This window comes from Bos taurus, chromosome 19 (assembly GCF_002263795.3).
Source record: "Bos taurus isolate L1 Dominette 01449 registration number 42190680 breed Hereford chromosome 19, ARS-UCD2.0, whole genome shotgun sequence".
NCBI lineage: Eukaryota > Metazoa > Chordata > Mammalia > Artiodactyla > Bovidae > Bos > Bos taurus.
The window spans coordinates 48,033,298-48,047,532 of NC_037346.1; the positions used below are offsets into that span (position 1 = coordinate 48,033,298).

Sequence of the window (14,235 nt, forward strand, 5' to 3'; positions counted from 1 at the left end):
TGGGGCAGCTCCCTGCCACTACTACTTTCTTCACTCCCAGACCCACTCCCTATACGGGCCATGAACACTCCTCACTCAGGTCCGAGGCGTCTGTGAAGTTATCTGGGAGCCTTAAGGCCCAGCGCCCGGGGCGCCTTCCGGGAGCCGTAGACCAGGCCCCGCCCTTCGGCCCGCGCTCTCCGCACTGCGCATGTCCGGTTTTGTTCCCCTCCCCCCTCCGTCAGCAACGGGCCAAGAGGCGGTGGCGGCGGCGGCGGTAGCGAAGGGGGCGGAGAGGGAGGAGCGCGGCGGGACTGGGCCTGGACCGCGCGTACTTCGGGCCGTGAGGTTCTCTCCGAGTCGGCGGTAGCAGCAGCTGCCTCCGCAGCCGCAGCAGCAGGTTTGCGCGAGGTGGGTCTGGACGCGGGGCCGTAACCCCTTGGGGGCACCACAGGCAACTGCGGGGCCTAGTGAGGGCCAGGGAACCGCGGCCTCTCTTAACAAAGAGTCGGCGGAGCTTCCAGGAAGCCGAGGCGCAGGGGCCCGGGGAGGGGTAGGAGTGCGGGACTGAAGACTCAAGGAGCCTTTCGGAGCCTCGTCGCCCTCCTACGGCTCCCGCTTCTCCCACAACTCTTGATGAGGCCCAGTTGGCGGCTTTCCGGAGGCGGCGCTCGCCCGTCCGGGAAGGGATTTGCAGGGTTCTGGGCTTCGGGAGGCATAGGCATGGGGAGGATTCTGATCCGAGCCAGCAGCAGTTAGCAGATGCTAGTCTCCAGATCGGGGGACCTGCCAGGCCAAAGTTGCCAAATCTGAAGACAGTGAAAGGCATAGTCGGTGATCTTTGTGTAGTTTTGAGTGTATCTGTGACTAGCATCAGCCTCCTCACAAAACTTTTCTATGGCCTGCTAAAGAGCCTTTCTAATGTGGGTAAATAATTTATATGGAGTTGCAAGCTTAGGCACCAATAATATAAGGAAGAACAATCATACTAGTCGAGACTTCGGGGGAATCTTAGCTTTCTTATCACCTTAGCGGAAGCTTTGCCCCCTCACCCCTTTGGGCGGTCATTCAGATTCCTCAGGGTTCCCATACAGTTTGTTTTTTTGTGAATGATCTTTGTATATATCTGTTTTCTGTATACACACCACCGAACTCCTAAAGAGCAGAGATGCTGTTTTAATTCGCTTTAACTTTCCAGAGCCAAGCCCAGTGGAAGGTCTTTGACACCAGAATTCATGTTTAGACTTTAAGTGGTGAAGGAAAAAAAATGTATGTTGTGTTTTCCTGTACCCAGATGGGACATACTATGGCCTAATATGCAGTTCATTCACTCAAGAAATATTTTTGTTGATAACTTCTGTGTGCCTATTCCCTACCAGTGTGCTTGGTTTGTGACCCTGACCCTCATGAAACGTTGTAGTGAGGGAAAGAGAGAAAACAAATATATAAATTATACTGTATGTTAGAAGATGATTAATGCCTTAGGTGAAAAAAAATAAAGCTGAAGAGAGGAATGGGGAGATGTTGCCTTTTTAAACAGCATGGTCAGGGAAGTGTTTACAGACAAGCTGATGTTTAAGTGGACTAGATAAGGAGGTGAGGGAGTGAGCCCACCTAGTTTCTGGAGGAATGATCCTTCCAGGCAGAGGAACCAGCAAGTATAAAGACCTTGAAGAGGACAATGCTGGCTTGTTAGAGGAACAGTTACAAGACCAGCATGTTTGGAGTACTGTGAGCAAAAAGGAGGAATTATTAGGAGATAAGGTCAGGGAGGGGAACAAGGCGTTGCAGGGAGCACCAGATAACCAGGACCTTTTAGGCTGTTGTGAAGATTTCATTTTTCTTCTGCCTGAGATGGAAACTGAGAGTTTTGAGCAGGGGAATGGTAAGATCTGACCTACACTGTTAATAATTCAGTGCAATTTGTGGAAGAGTACAGTTCTTTATGTTTTAGTTTTATCACATCTTTATGTAATCAGCTCTTAGTTTCTTTAAGCTGGCAGAGAGAAAAGAGATGCTTCTAAAACAAGTGTAATCTAGCAGTTACTTATTTTGGCTTTAGAAGAATGTGTTGAAATTCTTGGGTTTTGTACAGATTCTTGCTAAATAATCAGATTTATAGTGTGTGAGTTATTCTCAAGGCAGATTATTAGATAGAGTAGATGGTGATCAACTGTCACTAGAAATCTTACTCCTACTCCAAAAACACAATGTTAATGATAATGAAAAAGTAACATTTTATAATCATTTGTTTTTAGTCCACTATTTTTAAAGTCATTTATATCTTATTTTCCACCATTTCTCAAAACATAAACTAGCCAAATTATCTTCCTTATGTTCCTACACTTATTCTACTTTCCTAGACTTTGCTGTTTCTAGCTTTCCTCCTTGCATCATACTTCTCTACTCAGCTTATATCTTTCCGTGTTAAAAAAAAAAATAAAAAACTCATCTTCTGGGTTCTAGCTCTCTTTTGAAACCTGTCCCCATTTGTCAACTTGTAGTGATCTCTGACATTTTCAGTGTCATATGGCACCAGGGTATGGAATCTCTAAGTTGAAAGAAACTTGAGAAGTCTTAGCTTGATATTCTCCATTAACCAGTGGAGAGATTGATTTCTGGGGAAAAAAAAAATAATGATAAACATGACAGCTAATACACATTGTGCACCATTTGCCAGGTTTTGTTCCGGGTGTATTTTTGTATGTGAATTCAGTTTTTCACACCAACCCTATGAAGTAGGTGATAGTCTCACCATCTTAGAGACGAGCAAAGTAAGGCCAGAGAAGCTGAATAACTTCCAAGAAGTTCACATCAAGTTAGTTGGCAAAGCCAGTGTTTAAACATAGGCAGCTTGCCTCCATGGTCTGTGCTGCTTTACTGTGCTGTTAAGATTTTCTACTAAATCACATTTTAGTGCCTAAAACGGTACCAAGCAGGTATTGATACTTTATGCTGTCCTTAATTTTTCTCGTTGGCCAAGTTATGAATCTCCCCAGGTCTCCTATATGTTGAATAAATATGAATGATGAGTGTATTCTCTGGAAAACAGAAAAGAAAAAGAAAATGAATAAGCCATAGAGTTTGTAACATGGAGCTGGAGAGAGAAAAAAAGAACACAGATAGTTTTGAATAGATGTTGGGTGTTTTAAGACTAGAACAGGAGTTTAATGAAGAAAGTAGCTTTTCTCTGGGAAATCATATTCATGTCATAGTTCTAGGAGTTGGTATTTGAGATGGGCGTTGAAGGATAGGCTTTGGCAGATAGATAAAATGAGAGATCTGGTGGGAACAGAATGCAGGTTGAGGGAAGAGCATTCACCAGAGTGCATGTAAAGCGGTTCGTTGCCACAATGGAGAGTCTCATTCCAGCCTGATTGAGTAACTAGAGAGCTGTTGAATTGAAGGGAATGATGGGATCAGAAGTGTGTGGCCAGAAGGTGAGGGGTCAGGGTCTGGAGAAACCCCGAAGGAGGTTTGAGTGCTCACCCCCTTTGAGTGTGACTTTCCCTAGTTCCAAAATATTAACAAACACCTGCCAAAGAGGTGGGAATTCTTATTTTCTCTTATTGCTATTTATTTCTGACCCACTGTTACTTCAGTTAATACTTTACCTCATAGGGCTGTTTCCCTCACTTCTTGTAGGTTAAGGAAGGGAGAGATGTTACCTCTCAGTACTGGGCACAAAACAGAAGGTGATTATTGGTCTACATAAAACATGTTGGTGATTTCTAAGACCCAACTCATATTGCTGTCTTTAAAGCAAATGCTGATACATTTTGCTTATGGTTCTATTAGCTAATTCTTTTCAAAGTAAATGTTTTATTTTTAAAAACAGTATTTTTTAAAGAGAAAAAATGTAACTGAAATTTCACAAGTATATTTGCATTTTAGAGTAGAAACTGAGGTCTGGACAGCATCATTCTCCCTCATAAACCAGATAAAATAACACTCTAAAAATACATGTGTAGTTGAATTCTGATTCTTTGATTTTCAAGGGTGTTTTTTTTTTAACTTGTAAAATAACACATGAAAAATCAAAACCACTTTCAAGTGGCCAGGTCACGGACGCTGAGTACGTCCACACTGTTTTGCTACCGTCAGCACCACAGTGTCCACAGAACTTCTTTCATGTTAGAAAACTGAAACTCTGCCCCCATTAAGCAGTAACTCCCCATCCTCTCTCCTCCTAATTCCTGGCAACCACCCTTCTACTTTGCTTCTGAGTTTGACTAAGTACCTCATGTAAGAGGAATCATACCATATTTGTCCTTTTGTGAGTGGCTTATTTCTTTTATTTATTTCTGGCTGGACTAGGTCTTCGTTGCTGTGTCCAGGCTTTCTCTAGTTCTGTAATAGCGAGGGCTACTCTCTAGCTGTGGTGTGTGGGTTTCTCATTGCGATGGCTTCTCTTGTTGCAGTTTCCAGGCTCTAGGCCCGAGGGCTTAGTTGCCTCAGGGCATGTGGAATCTTCCCGGACCTGGGATCAAACCTGTGTCCCCTGCATTGGCGGGTAGATTCTTATCCTCTGTATGACCAGGGAAGTCCAGCTTATTTCCTTAACTTGACGTCCTTAAGTCTCATCCGTGTTGTAGTGTGTGTCAGAATTTTCTTCCTTTTTAAGTCTGAGTACTACTGCTATATATTTATCTTGCCACATTTAGTTTATTCATCCATCTGTAGACACTTGGGTTGCTTCCACCTTTTGTCTTGTGAATAATGCTACTTGGAACATGGGTGTAACAAATGTCTGTCCCTGTTTTCAGTTCTTTGGGGCATATACTCAGCCAGGAGAGGAAATGCTATATCATATAGTTCTATGGTTTTTTAATAAGCCACTATAAAGGGAGCTTTGAGAAGACCCATGAATGGTGGACTACATTAATTTTTTAATGTCCTCACTATGTTTTGACTTCCTTATTAACTATTGAGTAGATTTCTCTTCTCCAGTGTTTGCCTAGAGAATGCAAATTACTTTCATTGACTTATAACCTAAGCAGAGGAGGGCTCATTAAAAAAAAAAATGATAAAACCAAATAGAGATGAGGTTGGCCATCTTGTGCTTCTTATATCTGCTACAGTCCCTCAGACCTCTGATTGTTGAGGACCTGTAGCCATACACGTGGACTAATAGTAGGAAAACGGTTCAAGAAAGTCAAAATCAGTGGTATCTGAGGATGACCTGGCTTAGATTTCATCAGGACAGCTGGTTGGCTAGATAGCAAGGCTTATAATAATAGGAGCTGATGGATTTCACAGATACTGGGATGAATTTTGAAGAGCCTGATATTTATCCATTCAACGAAAAATTTTTGAGTACTGTGTACACCAGGCACTAAAGATACTATGTTGGACAAAACAAGAAAGTCCTTGCCCACGTGGCGCTGACATTCTAGTCAGTGGGTTGTAGAAAGCACAATTGTTTGGCATTGCTGGAGACAGTTAATTGGGGAACATGGGCAGTGTGACCTAGATCACACTAGTGAAAGGTGTGGGGGCACTTAAGGGTTCTCAGTCTTTGGGTTGACCCACATCTTGGAAGAGTTAAAGTATTGCATATTTTTAAGCTATTAAGCAACTCTCACCTGCCCAAGGTCATGCTGCTTGCCTGTTTGCAGAAGTTGAATTTTTAAAACCAAGTATTTGATTTATTTCTCTTGTAATTTGAGCCCTTTGGTTATTTAGTGGGATTAATTTATGCCCATCCTTTTCTCCTGTCCTCAGCCTAGGGGGAAGTGTTATTTACTCCTTGTTAAAGGTTTTGGTCTTTTCTCTTCAGCTCTCGGCAACACCTTGTTCCTGTGATTTTTCCTGTCATCCTAAATCTTCAGTTTTTCTATTTGTGTTGGCCTTTCCTCTTTAGCATATAAACGTGGTTAGATGTCTTCCTTAAACAAAAGGCAAAATTCCTCTCGTTAACACCTCACACTCTCTTTCACATTGATAAAAGGCCTGGAAAGTAATCTGTACTCCTCTTGGCCTTGTCTTCAGCCTCTACCCCTTACCAATCATCACTTAACCTTTTCCCTACTGCTTCAACAGGGGCTTTTCAGTTCTTAGCCCGCCGCGCCCCGTCCCCCGCCCCATCTCCTCTTTTGTTATTAACATTGGACATTTCTTTCTGCTTGTAAAACTTCGCACCATCTATGTCACTGTTCTCTGCTACCCTCTGTGTCTCTCTCTCTGTTCTTTTTCAGGTTTTCACATGAGCTTCTCTTCCCGATCCTTCCTAAGTATGGACCTCCACTAACACCTCTTTTCTCGCTCTCTCTGCCCTCTTTGCTGGCTTATCTACATTAGTAACCTCAAATGCGGATATCTCATGTGGTACCTAGAACTCCTTCACAGATCTCTCTCTGCACTTACAGACCTTACTTGCCAGCTATCCTGAGTGCTCCCATAGGTACTGTGAACTGATCTCACTTTCTACCTGCTTCTCCACCCGTGACTTTTCTGGGTTTCCATCTCTGTTAATGGCACTGTCATTCACCCAATCTGTAAAAGCCAGAACCCTCCAAAATTATTCTAGACTCTTCCTTCTTCCTCCTCCTCCTTCCTCCTCCTCAGCTTCCACGTCTGATTTGGTCATTCTCCCCAGTTGATTCTTCCTCGTAAATACCTCAGTAAAACATCAGATCTACACCCCGCCCTTCCTCATAGCCACTTCCTTAGTTTTGTAGTACCTTGTTGTGGTTTATCTACATTTTTATGATAATGTCCTAACCACTTTCCTTGTGTCCCAACTTTTCATGCCATCTCTCATCTGATGTCTCTAAAATGGTGATCCAAAACATGTCCTCTTTTTTGCTTAAAATTAATGATTCCTTACAGCTGGCAGAGTATATTTTTGTATGGTGTATTCTTAGCGTAGTACACCAACCCTATATCTGGGCCGTTTGTCTTTCTGAACATGTGCATGCAACTTTCCCAAAAGTCCTAGAGAACTCTAGCTGCACTGAACTATTTCCAGTCCTTTGTGGTAGCATTTACAGTTCTTTGATCTAAAATTTCTCTCTGGCACTTCTTCCCTGGTCTAATACCTCTTCAGGTTTAAAAAATTAACACCACTGTCATCTCCAGAAAAACTGCCTTGTCCCCCATTCATGGTAGGTTGGGTACTCTTCTACTGGGCCATCAATGAATGCGCTTTCTGTAATACCTCTACACATCATTTCTTTTTGTAAGCTGCCTAAAACTACACTGAATTCCTTGAGAATGGGACTGTATCTTTCATAGATAAATGCCCAGCGCCCAATACAATGCCTGAACTTTCTCAACAGGCTTTCAATAAGCCATGAGATTGTTCATGTAATTCTTAAAATCTACCAACGTTTGTTTTTTCCATCCTTCCTTTACCTATTTCAATGGCTTGTTTATTATTAGATTTTTATTATGCATTATATACAGAAGGAAAAGGGATAAAATTCAGAATCCAAAATTTAATGGATTAATTACTAACAGCCTCTTATTACGCATTATATACCCTAGGGAAAAGGTTAAAATTCAAAATCTGTAATTTTTGTTGCTTAGGAACAGCTTTTGGAAGGCCAGGCTCACAGATTGGTTAAACAGTACTCTCAGATGCTAAAATTTTCTGGCTTGTAAATCTTCTAACTAAATATCATCTCACTAGAATTATGTTGATTCCTCTTAAGGAATTCCAGAAGAAGGCAAGAAATGGTCTTAATTATGTTTGAGTGAGCTATTACTTATTAAGTGCTTTCCCTAACCGTGAATATTTTCTACGAAAGGTCCAAAATGAGTACAGACAGTCCCTACCTGGAGCTGAGGGTAGAGATTGACGTAGCATAGATCCAATTCAATACTAAGCAGACTGAACCAAGTACTGTGTAACAGCAGTAAACCAAAACCGGTGAGCGGGGTATAGCACCAGAAGAGCAGAGCATATTGTTCCTGTTCCTAGTCACTTCAACAGTGCCATCGTAAAAAGCAGTTTTTGAAACTCTTTTCACATTGACTTCAGAGTCTTTTATAAAAATATAAACTTTTCTTATTAATGGTAAACTTTAATACCATTATTAAAAGAGAAAAAAAGTAAAATTCAAATGATTGGTATTAACATTTTGATAAATAGCCCTCCAGCTGTCTTGGTACAGGTACACATTTTTACATTGAATCATACCACCAGCCTTGTTTTATGCCCTTACCGTGTTACTCAGTGTATAATGGACACTTGTCCATAAATGTGAAACTTCAAACGCACTTTCCCTTTGATAAGCAGTTGTGTTTTTAAAAAATTGAACCTAAGGAAATAATAAAGAGTATAGACAAAGACACAGGATATGTTTCACAACTTAAAAAAAAAAAGAAACAGAAATAGAGAAGTGTATTTATTCACATAGTCATGTGTATCATAAGGTGAAGAAATCAATAAAACAATTTGTACAGTATGGTTTCAGTTTTGATCTTAAATTGTGTGTGTGTATACACACGCATAGGAAAAAAAAGCAAAATATATCAACAAAATTGTGTATCTGGGAGAGGAGTTTCAGGTGGTGTTAAATTTTGTTCTTTTTTGCTTTCCGAGTTTTCTGCTGTTCTGTGAAACTTAGGTAACTTGTTTCATTAAAAAGTTTTTTGAAACCAAGACTAATAAGATAAAAAGTTTTATTTTTAAATGAGTTTGAATGATGCTCAGGAGATTTCTTTGTAATCTTTAACAGTAGGCTAACTGAATAAGATATTCAACTGGCAATCGAATCTTTTTGAAGGGTATGATATTAAATACTGAATTCCTGTTCCAATTGAGAGCTCAGTAAAATAAATTACGGTGTCTTCGGTGTTTTAGGAAATGTGACTGTTTCAAGGGGAGAGGAAGGGAGTTCAAGAGGGAGAGGAGTGTATGTGTGTGTAAAAGTATGACTGATACCCGGAGAGAAAGGGGGCTCAAGATGGAGGGGAGGGGGTGTGTGTGTGTGTGAAATTATGATCGATTCCCATCGTTGTACAACAGAAACCAGCGATTTTGTGTACAACTTTACACAAAATTGTAAAGCAGTTATCTCCCAATTAAAAAATGTGTATCAAAAAACAAGAAAATGTGACTGTTTTATTAAGGTTCAGTTCAGTCGCTCAGTCGTGTCCGACTCTTTGCGACCCCATGAATCGCAGCACGCCAGGCCTCCCTATCCATCACCAAGTCCCAGAGTTCACTCAAACTCAAGTCCATCGAGTCGTGATGCCATCCAGTCATCTCATCCTCTGTCGTCCCCTTTTCCTCCTGCCCCCAATCCCTCCCAGCATCAGAGTCTTTTCCAATGAGTCAAGTCTTCGCATGAGGTGGCCAAAGTACTGGAGTTTCAGCTTTAGCATCATTCCTTCCAAAGAACACCCGGGGCTGATCTCCTTTAGAATGGACTGGTTGGATCTCCTTACAGTCCAAGGGACTCTCAGGAGTCTTCTCCAACACCACAGTTCAAAAGCATCAATTCGGTGCTCAGCTTTCTTCACAGTCCAACTCTCACATCCATACATGACCACAGGAAAAACCATAGCCTTGACTAGACGGACCTTTGTTGGCAAAGTAATGTCTCTGCTTTTGAATATGCTGTCTAGGTTGGTCATAACTTTTCTTCCAAGGAGCAAGCATCTTTTAATTTCATGGCTGCAGTCACCATCTGCAGTGATTTTGGAGCCCAAAAAATAAAGTCTGACACTGTTTCCACTGTTTCCCCATCTATTTCCCATGAAGTGATGGGTCCAGATGCCATGATCTTCGTTTTCTGAATGTTGAGCTTTAAGCCAACTTTTTCACTCTCCACTTTCACTTTCATCAAGAGGCTTTTTAGTTCCTCTTCACTTTCTGCCATAAGAGTGGTGTCATCTGCGTATCTGAGGTTAGCATATTGCATATCTGAAGTCCAAAGTTAAAATTTTTTTAATTGAAGTATAATTGATTTACAGTGTTGTGCCAATCTTTTTTGTACCAAAATTAAAATTTTAATTGAGAGGCAAATGTTTAAAATTGTAGGTAAAGGTTGGAAGAGACATGAACATCAGTGGGCTGTTCACTTTTATATAAAGTTAAATTTGTCCATGTGTCTTGTTCCTAACAGATCAGTCCCTGACACCATGAACTGGAATAAAGGTGGCCCCGGCACCAAGAGGGGCTTTGGCTTTGGCGGTTTTGCCATCAGTGCTGGCAAGAAGGAGGAGCCGAAGCTCCCGCAGCAGTCCCATAGTGCCTTTGGGGCAGCCAGCTCTGCTTCTGGCTTTGGAAAGTCGGCTCCACCCCAGCTCCCTTCTTTCTACAAAATTGGTTCTAAACGGGCCAATTTCGATGAAGAAAATGCGTAAGTGGTAATAATATCTGGTAATTTAGCAAGGTTAGTCTTTGAGGTATTCATTCCATCAAAAAAATTGAAGCAAAAAAACCATTTGTTTCTCAATAACGACTTCTTAAATTGGTTATCTCACTGAATTGCATTGTTCCTAACAAGTTAAATTGTTACATTCACTCATTCCCAAGGAATGTAATACTTGTGTGGTCCTTTATTTTTCCTTGTTCCAAAATGGATTTGAGGCCATTGAAACCTAAATACGGCTAAAGTGTTTTGTTTAAAATTGAATTATTTAATTTACATGGTTTTTGATGTTCTTCACTGAAGTTTTTTATTTAAAGCATAGAAGTTGTTTGGTAAACACAGGCAGTTATCAGAACTGGTAGAGACATAGTTTGACTCAACACTGAAGTCCTTAAAACTGTTAAACTGTTGTGTTGTAACATCTTACAGTGGTAGGAAAATCTCAGATTTTTGCTCACAGTTCTCAGGAACCATATTTACCAGTTACCTTTTGTAACTTGATTGTCTAATAAAGTGATTGTTGAAAAGCTGGGGTTTGAAAGTTTGAGCTCTAATTCTTTACAGATTTTAAGTTCTTTTTTTTTTTTTTTTTTGCCAGATCTAAAGAAATGTTGTATTGCTATTATTTCTAGCCTGGTCGTTACACTGTTGAGCTTTTTTTTTTTAACCTTCAAGATCACAGTTTTTAACGTATTTAGCAGCATTTTAAAAAATTGGTATATTATTTAGCAATTAAGTTCATAAGTAAGTGTTTAAGATTTAGCAAAGTCCAGGATCATTATTCTAGAGACCAGTTTACCAGCTCAGGGATACATTAAATGAAACTATTGTATAGAGAAATATGCATTTGTGTGTGTGTGTATAGCATGTAAGAATGGTTAGAGCTTTTAAAATGAAGACTTGAAATGCTTTGAAGTTTAGACTGTAGTTTTGATCTCTTTAATATTCTGTTGTATTACTCTTTCATTTAATTCTGAGATAAGCTCTAAACAGTATTTTTGTTTTGTTTTAGTGTATAGCTATATCAATATTCTTTTCTGGGATATCTGTTAGAGGGAAAGTGGTACTTTTTCCAGATGTTGAAGTTGTTTTCTGAATACGTAACACAGTATGGTGAGGAAGTGTGGTTCGTGTACAATGTTATATTAGTTTTGAGTGTACAACAGAGTGATTCACAGTTTTTAAAGGTTATTCTCCTTTTACAGTTATAAAATAATGGCTATACTCCTGAGCATTTATTTTCAATTCTAGAAGTTTTTTTGTTGGTTCTTAGAAAATAGCCCAGAACTTTTTAAGAACATCTCTAGCCTTATGAATTTAATCTCTAAAAGTTTTTAAAGTGTGGTGAAAAATAAACTAGGCTTTTGATATTTCATACAAAAGTATTTTTTCCATAGCATGCTTTAATATTTGCTGTATCTGTTCAACAGTGATATGCTGTTGATAATTTTGTATTGGAAACTCATCCCTTTTGACAGAACTAGAAATGTAATTTTTAGCAGACAGTACTGAAATGGAGAATCTGCTGTGGTTTTTTTGCCGTATTAGAATTTGGCATATATCAAATGATACTTAATAATTAAGTCCTAAGCCTAAGGACCAAAATCTGTTAATGGTAACATACATACCATAATAAAAATTTTGTTAAATGAAAGATTCACCCACCCCCAAATTAAACATTCACTTTATCAATCATGAATCTTAATTTTCAGATATTTTGAAGATGAGGAAGAAGATTCTAGCAACGTTGATTTACCTTACATTCCTGCTGAGAACTCACCTACCCGCCAGCAATTCCATTCCAAGCCAGTAGACTCTGACAGTGATGATGATCCCTTAGAGGCATTCATGGCTGAAGTGGAGGCAAGTATCAACTCTGTTACGTTAACATCTTTAGCAATTAGAAACAGGTCAGATTAACCTAGTGCTTCAGTCCTCAGAATTTGTTTATTGGCCCTTTGTTGAGAGAATTTTGCTCTTGTATTCCATAGTTTCTTAAATATACTTCCATGGCCCTGTAGCATTTTCAGAGATGATTGGTGCCTAGGAATGTGAACTGTAGCCCTTGAACATAGTGGCTCAAGTGTGCGTGTGTGTGGTATGTTCTATTTTAATAATTCTTGGTTTAGTCTTAAATGGAGTGAATACTATCTTACTCAATCTAGCTTTTATTGAATACATATTTATGTAAGGTAATTAAACTTAAGGAATTTGCTAAAATTACAGATTCTGTATTCCGTACTTCTGGTGTTTATTTCTTTTTATCCATGTTCGTGACCTTGCTGTAGAAAATGAGACTTGTGACCTCTTCCTCCTTAAAACTCTTCTCACTAGGCTTTTTGTGATTTTGTATTTTTTTTCTTTTCTCCCATGTCTCTGACTTTTCTATTTAATTACTTTGTATCATGAAGAATTTCAAACACATAAAGTAGAATAATAAGATGAGTTCCCATATGCCCTTCACCCTGCTTTATCAGGTAACACTTTGGCCAGTCTTTTGTTATCTGACACCTCCCACCCCCTTTTACATTATTTAAAGTAAATCTCTGACATATCATTTCATCTATTGGTATTTCTATGTCTATAACTCTTAAAAAACAACTACCATGTGATTACACCAAAAAAAAAGTCCTTACCTAGCCATGTGACTGTTATCTGTCATTCTTGTGATTCTCTTCCAGTTTCTCATATGATTCTGCTACAGTTCTCTTTATTAATGTGCTGTCTTCAGGTTTTATACATTCCTTAGTGATCTCACCCACTTCCAAAATTAACTTCTGTGTGAATAAATTAATATCTTTAGATCCATAGTCTCTCTTTAGTTTCAGCTCTGCTTTTCTAGAAACATATTGGCTATTTTTACATGGATGTGTTCCCCTGGTCCCTTTAACTTTTTTTTTTTTTGGCCCCAATAAATAGCTTGTGGAATTTTAGTTTCTTAACCTGTGATTGAGCCCTGGCTCTCCACAGTGAAAGCACAGTCCTAACCACTGGACTGCCAGAAAATTCCCAAATTGGCTTTAATTTCTTCCTTCAAATAGCCCCTCTTTTTTTTTCAATTTTATTAAGGTATAGTTGATTTACAGTGTTGTGTTAATTTCTTCTGTACAGCAAAAAGTGACTCAGTAATTGACTGAAAAATTTCATGTACAGAGGAGTCGCCGGCTATAGACCGTGGGGCCGTAAAGAGTCAGACGCGACTTAGCATAGCACACAGCACATATACTCATCAAAGATACTGGCCTATACTTTTATTTTTTGGTAGTGTCTTTGTCTGGTTTTGGTTTCAGGGTGATAGTGGCTTCATAGAATGTCTTTGGGAGTGTTCCTTCCTCTGTGGTCTTTTGGAAGAGTTTGGGAAAGATCAGTGTAAGTTCTTTGTATTTTTGGTAGAATTCCCCAGTGAAGCTACCTGGTCCTGGACTTCTGTTTGTAGGGAGTTTTTTAATTATAGATTTTATTTAATTTCTTATGTTCGGTCTGTTCAGTTTACCTGTTTCTCTTCTTCATTCAGTTTTGGTGGGCTGCATGTTTCTAGAAAGCTGTCCATTTCTTCTAGGTTGTTGGATTTGTTGGCATCTAATTGTTCATAGTATTCTCTTATGGCTTTTTTGTGGTTGTTGTGATTTCTTCTCTTTCATTTATTGTTTGGGTTTTCTCTCTCTTTCTCTTTTTTTTTTTTTTCTTTTTTGCTGTGTGGTATGTGGGATCTTAGTTCCCTGACCAGGGATGGAACCTGTGCCCCCTGTATTGGAAGGCAGAGTCTTAGCTACTGGACTGCTGGGGAAGTCCCTTCTTTTTTTTTTTCTAGTAACTGATCAAGCATGTTCATGTCTTGCTTTATTTATTCCTCAGAATAACAAAGGTGAATAGGCAGAAAAACTATATAAAACTTCTTAACTGATAAAAAAAACTGAACCCTGAGATAATC

General features: G+C 39.5%; 1 protein-coding gene across 1 annotated transcript in view; it reads left to right on the forward strand.

Moving 5' to 3' along the window:
- The first annotated feature begins 205 nt into the window (after positions 1 to 205).
- The window catches only part of DDX42 (DEAD-box helicase 42), a 35,841-nt gene continuing 21,811 nt past the window's right edge, over positions 206 to 14,235 (forward strand). The window contains 3 exon segments of the mRNA XM_010816435.4: positions 206 to 390; positions 10,056 to 10,292; positions 12,017 to 12,167. Of these exon segments, the coding sequence (XP_010814737.2) occupies positions 10,072 to 10,292; positions 12,017 to 12,167 (372 nt within the window). The 5' untranslated portion in view covers positions 206 to 390; positions 10,056 to 10,071.